The sequence below is a fragment of the Centroberyx gerrardi genome, chromosome 2 (genome assembly GCF_048128805.1).
Source record: "Centroberyx gerrardi isolate f3 chromosome 2, fCenGer3.hap1.cur.20231027, whole genome shotgun sequence".
Lineage (NCBI taxonomy): Eukaryota > Metazoa > Chordata > Actinopteri > Beryciformes > Berycidae > Centroberyx > Centroberyx gerrardi.
In genome coordinates, this window is record NC_135998.1 from 6,004,000 (window position 1) to 6,014,722 (window position 10,723).

At 41.1% G+C, this 10,723-nt stretch overlaps 1 protein-coding gene across 1 annotated transcript in view; it reads right to left on the reverse strand.

The window, feature by feature from the left end:
- Positions 1–10,723, reverse strand: part of cntfr (ciliary neurotrophic factor receptor) — a 330,551-nt gene that overhangs the window by 9,527 nt on the left and 310,301 nt on the right. The window contains exon 8 of the mRNA XM_078286337.1: positions 585–653. Within this exon, the coding sequence (XP_078142463.1) occupies positions 585–653 (69 nt within the window). The remainder of the gene's footprint in view (positions 1–584; positions 654–10,723) is intronic.

Genomic DNA, 10,723 nt, shown 5'->3' on the forward strand with positions numbered 1-10,723 from the left:
AGACTTTATTCTCTAAGATCAAATGCATTCTAGTTAAAATTCCAAGTGTTGAAGACAAGTGGTTACACCAAATCATTTTAGACATAACCACCTCTACCAACAAAGTAGGAAGTTGTTTGTTAGCAAGACATCTCAAAAAGTAACAAACAAATCTGGATGAAATTTGGTGGACAGATAGCCCTTCACTCAAGAAACAGTTGATTTGATTTTGGTGGTTGATCCAGATCTGGGATTTCTGCTATTATCGTTTTTTAGCCATTCATGCTACGTTCATGTGCTGGTGGGAAAGTCCGACATCCGAGACTTCCAAGTCAGCCGCTGAACAGCGTTGCATTCAAGTGTTAATTTCTTGGGAAAATCAAACGCGAAAGACAAATGATAAACAAACATAAACCGTTACAGAGACTTCTGCTTTATAAGTTGGAGAGTTGTTCAGAGTTTGTGGAGTTAAAGTTAAGAATCACTGGATTGCACCCAAAAACAATACATCAGGTTTTTTTCATTTCTCCACATGTGGTATGGCGTGGTTTGGTTTGTGTCTCTGTTGATTTGCCAACTAGAAATGGCTACACAGAAGAGGTTACCTGGATGATGTATTCCTTCCCAGCATAGGCGTCGGTAATGGTGTGGGAGGTGCTATCGGACAGCTCCACCTAGACAGCCAATAGGAGAGAAGGAAGGATCAAAGAGAGTTCATCTGAATCAAAAGGAAAGCACACCTGTTCAAATGTGCTTTGAGTTACAATAGAATGAAAAAGCTGCATAAGATGAAAAAGCTGCCAAACACTGCTGTCAGATATAACTATTTTATACCCAAAAGTCAACCTCACAGTATAGTTAAGAAAACATCCTGATTTGAGAATGAAATTTATGCATTTTTGAAACTATACAAGAGTTTTAGAACGGGTTTCACGGCCCTAGAGTTATGAAACTTGCTAAGGTCATGAATTATGTAAATTCTTGTGAAAAAAAGAAAGGGGAGTTATGAGGTCTCAACGCACGAGCAGCGAAAACATTAAAAGACGGCTTTCTGTCTGAAAGTCCTGCCCTTCTACCCATAGTTGTACCCATGAATTATGTGCTCAGTGTACAGCAATCCTGGGCTGCACCTTTTAATGTTTCATGTTTGGCAGATTCAGATGTGCCAAACAGTATACAATTTTTATTCACTGCTTATTTATTTACAGTACACCTTTCATCCTCTAGGCATGTTTCTACGCATAGGTCGAGTCTGTTGCTTTTTCACTGCAGCGTTTTACATTTCACTGTTTAATTGATTGAACCTTGATTGCCCTAAGCCCCCAACACTACACAACCACTCACACACACACACACACACACACGCACACGCACACAGATGTACATGCAAAACACCAACGGCATACAGTAAGTGATGAACATTACAACAGAAAGCTTTGGCATCAATGCCACATAATTCTATAATACAATATAATGCATGCCAACATTTGAAAGCCTTTTGTGCACATTTAATTTGCAGAGCAAAACAGAGAATTAACTAAATGTTTGAGTCACCGGGGAATGTATGAGAGAATGATTTGCTGCTTCTCTGTAATTTACGGTTCATGTTATGAGTATGTGTGTGTGTGTGTGTGTGTGTGTGTTTGCTTGCCTTTGGCCTGTGTCTATGAGAGACTGAGAGGAAAATAGAGAGAGAGAGTCAGGAGAAAGAGAGAAAGAGGGAGAGAGAGAGAGAGAGATTTTTTTCTCCTCATGAAGTCGAATTAAATGATTTAGTGACACGCCTGTTCAAGGGCGGATATTTCATTTCACTGTTGGGGGGGACAATAAACAGAAACATTTCTCAAGAGCAATTCCTGAAGGGGACACCAAAGGTGCCGCCAAAAGTACTGTTGTATTAAATGTATATAGAGGTCCATTATGAAACATTTCCATAAGCACTTCATTCCTTTCTTATGAAGATTTTATCAAATTGCCTTTGATATTACTGGGGTCTTTCTACTTGGCGTTTCGGTGCACTGAAAAATGATCGGATGTCTGTTTTTCTTTTCTCTGCCATTTTAACTGACCTGGCTGGCTGACAAATAGACACACACACACACACACACACACACACACAGCATGCAGGTTATTTACAGTAGTAGATGAGATGCAACACCCATTAACTGAACTAAAGCTAATATATGCCTAATTAGATTTAGTTTTCCCGAAAAAGCAGATCTCTAATGTTTTGCTGTCAATGTGTAAAAGTCCAGAATGCTATGAAGCCTGCCAGAAACTTACTTCAGGGTCTTTTTTAAGAATTAAGTCTTCATTTATTTCCAAAATTATAAACAAAATTACATAGTGGCAGCCATTTTACATGCAGTAAGAAAAAAAGAATATACTTAGAACCTAATTACGTAGGGTAAGTTAATCTTAAATAGCCTATTATATTATAGAAATATTACTGTTACCATCTACAAAAGATAATTTTGGTATGAAAACCCGCATTTTAATTAAACCAAGTATCCTGTATCATAAATACATGTCTGGCATTTGTAACAAACCAAACCGCTTGAAAATCGGTCGAAAATTCAGTGAGTTATGAGGATTTTAATTGTGGATAGACCTCCTGCCATGGGCGGAAATTACGGGGGGGACAGGGGGGTCCGGACCCCCCCTTCCTGGGAAAATCAGAGAGTTGTCCCCCTCAATATATCATTGTAAACATAACTATATAATTTTAAATAATATAATAATATGCATTGAAAGCACTTGTGCTAATTATAGACACAAAACAATGCGTTTTTAAGTTTCTAAAGATTGCGCCCCCCCCCCCCCCCCCCCTCTCATATGCCTCACAGTGGTTTGGTCCACTGCCTACCTGCCTCCCCGAACCCCCCCACACACACATTAGCCCTCGGTACGAGTGTCTGTGGAGGATCTCTGGAAGTGTGTCAGTGGTGGCTGACCTCCAGTAAGTAGCTGCTTCACAAAGGTTAACTTAAATCAAAGGATGTGTCAGACATTTTTCTTTACTTCTACCACTCAGTAGAATAAAACACATTCACAATTGTAACCAGACTACATTTTGTTCCATTACCTCGCGGTTGAATCTTGTGCGTCAACGTATTGGTACGGAGCAGCCGCGTCTCCTAATGGATGTATGTCTATGGAGGCAGGAGGTCTATCCACAATTAAAATCCTCATAACTCACTGAATTTTCGACCGATTTTCAAGCGGTTTGGTTTGTTACAAATGCCAGACATGTATTTATGATACAGGATACTTGGTTTAATTAAAATGCGGGTTTTCATACCAAAATTATCTTTTGTAGATGGTAACAGTAATATTTCTATAATATAATAGGCTATTTAAGATTAACTTACCCTACGTAATTAGGTTCTAAGTATATTCTTTTTTTCTTACTGCATGTAAAATGGCTGCCACTATGTAATTTTGTTTATAATTTTGGAAATAAATGAAGACTTAATTCTTAAAAAAGACCCTGAAGTAAGTTTCTGGCAGGCTTCATAGCATTCTGGACTTTTACACATTGACAGCAAAACATTAGAGATCTGCTTTTTCGGGAAAACTAAATCTAATTAGGCATATATTAGCTTTAGTTCAGTTAATGGGTGTTGCATCTCATCTACTACTGTAAATAACCTGCATGCTGTGTGTGTGTGTGTGTGTGTGTGTGTGTGTGTGTCTATTTGTCAGCCAGCCAGGTCAGTTAAAATGGCAGAGAAAAGAAAAACAGACATCCGATCATTTTTCAGTGCACCGAAACGCCAAGTAGAAAGACCCCAGTAATATCAAAGGCAATTTGATAAAATCTTCATAAGAAAGGAATGAAGTGCTTATGGAAATGTTTCATAATGGACCTCTATATACATTTAATACAACAGTACTTTTGGCGGCACCTTTGGTGTCCCCTTCAGGAATTGCTCTTGAGAAATGTTTCTGTTTATTGTCCCCCCCAACAGTGAAATGAAATATCCGCCCTTGCCTCCTGCCTCCATAGACATACATCCATTAGGAGACGCGGCTGCTCCGTACCAATACGTTGACGCACAAGATTCAACCGCGAGGTAATGGAACAAAATGTAGTCTGGTTACAATTGTGAATGTGTTTTATTCTACTGAGTGGTAGAAGTAAAGAAAAATGTCTGACACATCCTTTGATTTAAGTTAACCTTTGTGAAGCAGCTACTTACTGGAGGTCAGCCACCACTGACACACTTCCAGAGATCCTCCACAGACACTCGTACCGAGGGCTAATGTGTGTGGGGGGGGGTTCGGGGAGGCAGGTAGGCAGTGGACCAAACCACTGTGAGGCATATGAGAGGGGGGGGGGGGGGGGCGCAATCTTTAGAAACTTAAAAACGCATTGTTTTGTGTCTATAATTAGCACAAGTGCTTTCAATGCATATTATTATATTATTTAAAATTATATAGTTATGTTTACAATGATATATTGAGGGGGACAACTCTCTGATTTTCCCAGGAAGGGGGGGTCCGGACCCCCCTGTCCCCCCCGTAATTTCCGCCCATGCGCCTGTTGCCTGCTGCACTCTGCCAATGAACCAGGATTCACACACACACACACACACACACACACACACACACACACACACACACACACACATTCACGCACCAATATAGGGGATTTGGATAAACACTAGCAGTGGAACAGGTCAATTTAATAAAACTGTTGTACAAAGTAATAAAACTGGTAGGCTATAACAATCCTCAGTCTGGGAACCGGATTACCTCACTTCAGTCATGGCTAGTGACTTGAAAAGCTTCATGCTAGTAGCTAAACAACTTGTTGACATTCCATAACTAGTGAACATGTTGTGTAGAGCGGTCATTGACTTTATACACTACTGGAAACCTTTACTTTGCAAGCTTTGTTTGACTATGTTATGCAATATTCTATCCAGGCTAACGAGCGGCAGCACTTTTTTCACTAGTTTACTAATTCAGCCATCTCAGTCTCTTAAAGTTAAATAAATAGATGAAGCCTAAACAAATAAACACTGCAACAAACTGTCAACAAATGGCACTCCCTCACCTCATATTCAGTGATTCTCGCTCGCCCAGTGTTACAGTCTTGCTAATGTGTATAAGATAATCTAATTGTTAATCTATGCTTGAATTGTATTTTTTTTTTTTACATTTTATTTTATTATATTTTAGTTACAATTAGATTGAGCTAGCAAAGCAGTTTTATGTAACAGGTTTATTAAGCTTGGGTAATGCTAATGAAACATTTTGGCTAACAGGCTAACATTATTATGTTATGATACTGAAAGACTGCTAACCAGATTCAGATCAGAATCAGATTGTAGCAACATAGTAGAGTGGATCTATTCTTTTTAACAACACACTAGTGAATGATGTGGTTATCCTGATTATTTTAGGACTGTAGTAACTTCAACTACAGCAACAGTTGATGCTGCACAGCTAGCTTGGCGCCGTGGGACTGGACAGCATCTGGACTTGTTTCAATGGAGAAGTTTATTCTGGTGTGAACTAATAACTTCTGCTTGTTTGGGTGCAGCAGTAAACAGTTAAGGTACTGATAACTCATGATAACCTGCAGCTATGACATCCACAAAATCAAACTGTAAAATCCCAACAGATTTTGAAATGATGGGATGATGACAGGATGGATGTTTGATGCCCACACACCTCAGGACTTGAACTGTGTCGGGTTGTAAATATCAATGTATAATATTATGGGGGGGGGGGGGGGGGGGGGGGCAGCTCAGAACAGCCTGTGATTTGATCAGACTGGGTTAGATTGAATCTGTAAACCCCTCACACTACCACATAATCTTTGCCAACCGTCGGTCCCAACAAGGTCTCCACACAGGATTTCTCCTCCAGTTGTCATGATGGGCAAATCTGATGTAAATCGGCCCTGATCCTCTAGTGCAATGGGTCTCAACCTGGGGGTCAGGACCCCTCAGGGGGTCGTGAGATCATTTTGGAGGATCGAGAGATGATTTTGGGATAGGAAAAAAGCATATTTCTACTTTGCAAATGTATTATCATGTCTATTTTATCAGATTTTTCTCAAATTTTTGCTTTTTTTTTCTTGTGAAACACTGAATAGTTTTCAGCCTCTTGGTCTCCTCTGATAATGGATCAAATGAAACAACCTGAAAATCGTTCTTTGGTTGAAATCTGAACGCTTGTGACGGGGGGTCGCAAGTAGGCATCGCTTCGTTTTAAGGGGTCACAAGTCAAAAAGGTTTAGTGTGTCTCCAAACTTCCTCTTTCTTCCTCTCTCTCTCACCGTCTTCCTCCCTCTATCCTGTCCTCTCTCTCTCTCTCTCTCTCTCTCTCTCTCTCTCTCTCTCCTCTGTCTCTAACTGTTTCCGTAAAGTTGAGTCCTCTATTTTAAATGTTCTCTTGATCTTCAAAGGCTCTCTTTCTCTTCTCTCTGTCTCTGTCTCTCTCTCTCTCTCTCTTCTCTCTCTCTCTGTCTCTCTCTCTCTCTCTCTCCCATTCCCCCTCTATTTGGAAGGAAGTGCAGTCTTTATCTGCCTAACAGAGCGCTACATTTATAGGCTTAATTTCATTAGTGGAATGCAATAACACTGCCCAACGTCATCCCAGTTTCTCCTCCACATGCGTGAGTGTGTGTGTGTGTGTGTGTAGAGTACATGTGTGTGTTACATGTTTGCGTTGAGGCTGTGTTTTTGTGTGCAGTATGTGTATGAGTGAATATATGGCTGCATGTGTTTATGTGTGTGTGGTATGTATCTGTGATTCATGTGTGTGTGTGTGTGTGTTCATAGAATATGTGTGTATGTATATGTATACAGTATGTGTGTGTGTATAACGACTTCTTGTGTGTGTCCCTCGAGGCTAAATATTCCACTGTTTACATGTTGTCCAACCAGCGTGTCCAACCATAGCTTATCAGCATTCCTTCCTGACTATAATGTGTGTGTGTGTGTGTGTGTGTCTGCATGTGTGTTTTCTCCATGTGTGTTTGTGCGCTAATGTCTATGGTGTGAAAGCTTCGATGGTGAGCCTGCATGTGTGTTTGCCTCTGTGTCGGTTAGCGTGAATGTGTGAATGTGCATTATGCAAATCTGTGTGTGCGCATGTCTACATGTGTGTGTGTATAACTTGCATTAGATGTGTGTTTCTGAGTGTAATACACATGTGTATGCAGGTTAGGGAGTATATGGGTGCCTGTGTGTGTGTGTGTGTGTGTTTACATTTGTGTTTCTGTTGCATTGGTGTCCACTTTTGTGTGTGTCTGTGTGTGTGTGTGTGTGTGTGTGTGTGTGTGTGTGTGTGCGTGTGGGTGTGTGTGTGTATGTGTGTGTGTGTGTTATATGTATATGTGTGGATGTGAAGGAGTATATGGAGTAAACAGCTAACATAAACATTTCCAGAGAGATGGATGTGTTTCTGCGTTGCCAAGTGGATAAACAGGGAGCAGTGAGAGCAGCACTTCATATCACATAGAGAGAGAGAGAGAGAGAGAGAGAGAGAGAGAGAGAGAGAGAGAGAGAGAGAGAGAGAGAGAGAGGGTAGGTGGATGAAGTGGGGGCATTTGGAGAGGCTGCAGCTATATGGCTGCCAAAAATACTATCAAATCGATCACACTGCAAGACCGAGCCTGCTGTGTGTGGTGGCTGTGGTGGCGGGGTGTGTATTTGTGTGTTGCTCTGCGTGTGTGTGTGTGTGTGTGTGTTTACATTTCACGTGTGTATGTAGCGCTGACATATACTGTATGCTGCGGCGTGGGCAACACTGAACTGTTTAGAGCTGTACAGAAGAAAAAAAATGTAATTTTAGTCCTCATACAGCAGTACACACCTTCTCTCTCTCTCTCTCTCACACACACACACACACACACACTGCTGCCTCCAAACACCCAAATATTTACCTTCCCATAACTGTGTCCCATTGACTTATTGTACATCTATCCACTAACCCCTAGACATAATATAATAATAACCTAACCAAATTCTACCCCTAACCACAAAATGCTCTGCTTTGAAAGTAATGACCATTAAATGTCCTCACTCTGGAGAATTTTTCCTCATTTTTCTATCCTTACATACATAAACACCATATGTGTGTCCTTATATAATTGTAAACAGCGTGTGTGTGTGTGTGTGTGATACCGAGAATACAGAGATGCTGGCTTGATCTCATTGCAGGAATTAACATAAAAAGCGACTCAGTGCACCTTTATTTTCGTATATAAACCCTTTGAACGTGGCAATGTGAAAAGTGTTTTTTGTACTCTTATACCCTAAACTAACTCTCAACTGTGTTAAAACTCCACAGAACAAAACCACAGAAGCTGCAGAGAGGGCCTCAAGATGGCTGCGGATCATGAGGAGTGATCTGCGGACTACATTATGTTACTTGTGGGGGAATGATCCACCCCAGCTGTGTCGCCTGGACCGAGGGCGTGTGATGTGGAAAGACCCAAAACACCCCGTGACCCCGGGTTACACTCCCAGTGAAAAGTTTGGACACACACACACACAAGTGTTAAACAAATCAAAACAATCTCATATTTTAGAGTCTTTAAAGTAGCCGCCCTTTGCCTTGATGGAAAGGCAAAGGCTTTGGAAAGAAATTCATACATAGGATCAACTTCACTGTTTATATTTGTCTAAGAAACACATTTCAAGCATTTAAGCAGAAGCCTTTAGATCAAAATGGCTTTAAGAGAATGAAAAACATAGAACATTCAATCAGGTGAGTCCAGACTTTTGACTGGTAGTGTAAATCACTGATGATGTGCAAGTGCATCACAAGATATATGTACTGTATATAGCACTTTTTGTCTTAAAGGATATCATCTATCTGTGATGTCTGATGCATTCCAGGAGTTATTTTGTCACTTTGTTTTGGTGAATCCACTTTCCCTCAACCTGCCTCATCTACTTCTAGTGATTTCCTCCGTACCCAAAATGCCTTTCCACAATCTCAAGCGAACCGGTTGCATTCAGCTGTGGCTTATACATGTAGGTGGCGAGACAAATGTCTTGTGGCTGCATTGCATTCTGGTCTCTCTCCTGCTCCTGTGGGTGTAGAAATTGGTCTCTCTGCCTCTTCTGTGATGAATTTCTCCCTGTGTGATTGTTGAACGTCTCTTGGTGCAAAATGGCGGCTCTATAGAAAGAAGCCCTCGCTCTTTGATTCTGAGGGACTGACACCAAAACCTGACATTTTTTTAAAAGCTATCAAACTCCACTGTAGCTGCTCTGGAATAAGAAAAATACACCGCCAAACAATAAAGTGGGCACAGAAATGCAAGGTACGTCGCCAATAGCTGTATTTTGAACAGTGTTAATGTTTTAGGGCGGATCTGTCTTTTAACCTAAGGCAAGGAAAACTCAAATGTGTGTTCAGATTTGTCAATAAGATGAGCTACTTGTTCATAGATTTGGAAAAAAACACACAACTGGGGTGACAGTTGTGTGCAGAGGGTCAGCGGGTCAAATCCCTGGACTGGCTGGGACCAACTGACCGGGGAAAGAGAACGAGAAATACTCCCACCTAACTCGACTATTAAGAGTCAAGACGTCCCTGAGCAAGCTGCTTACGCCCCAGCTGCTTCAGTGGAGCCGCTCTGTGGCCGCAGACTGTGGTTCAACTCTCTGAACTCAGCTTCCAGGTAGGAATGAGTGTAAGTAGCTGCATTTACATGGGGCCTTTTTAATCAGAATAGTAGCCCAATCAGAATAAAAATGCCGATCGGAATGAAATTTCATTCAGTTTGAGAGGGGTGGTTTAACCCTTTCATAATCCGGTCGATGGATAAAATTTCGTCATGGAAACACTCATTCCGATCACTTTCTTTGGTTGGACTATCTCGCCTCTTTCTGCACATGCTCACGCATTTAACGTAAGTAACGTCAATTACGTTACTTTTTTTCCGGGAGGATTCGAATGGATGTGCTTGTTATTAACCCCGGGGCGCTTGGGCTTGATGTGGGCGGCGCAGCCCGTTTTTATATCAAGTCCTGACTCCGCCTCTCCGGGCCAGTTTCGGTTTACAGCGGTGAAAATTACAAATGGACCCAATCATTGCGGGGGCAAAACAAAACGTCTTTTTCTGACACTTATGGAGTCGTATGTTTTGATAAAACTGTTGCTTCATCAGAAAGAACAGCAGTAAAGAAATAAACGACACAGGTCCATCTTTTAAAAACGTAAGCCCTTGTTAGAGTGCTGGATTCGGTGTTTTGCGCATGTCAGAAACTTTTATTCTGATTACATACTATGGAGCATGTAAACGACATCTCAATGCGATCATTATATTTAGCGCTCATGTAAACACTTGCGTGGCAATCTTCCTTCGGAATGATTTCATTCAGAATGAAAAAAAATGTCTCATGTAACCGCAGCACTGTGTCAGTGTGAAGCAGGGTGTCGCTGAAAAAGAGCAGGTGGGCTCAGTCAAGTAAAGAAACAAAAATATTGTGTGCTAAAGACACACAGATGACAGTACACTGAAAAAAGCACCCTGTCAGACTCAGTAAATACAGTATATCTGAGTACAAATGTTCAGTTGCTGCCTCTAGCTCTTTCCCAGGCTGCTATATGGACAATTAAAAACTCATTACACACTAAAATGTGATATAATGTTGTTTTTTTTTTAGCTGACAATGGTGGTTTTTGGTCATGCTTTTGGGAAAACACATGGTTTGGATGAGTCTTTTTATTCCCAGTATTCACCACTCATTTCAGCTAAAACAGCCTGACC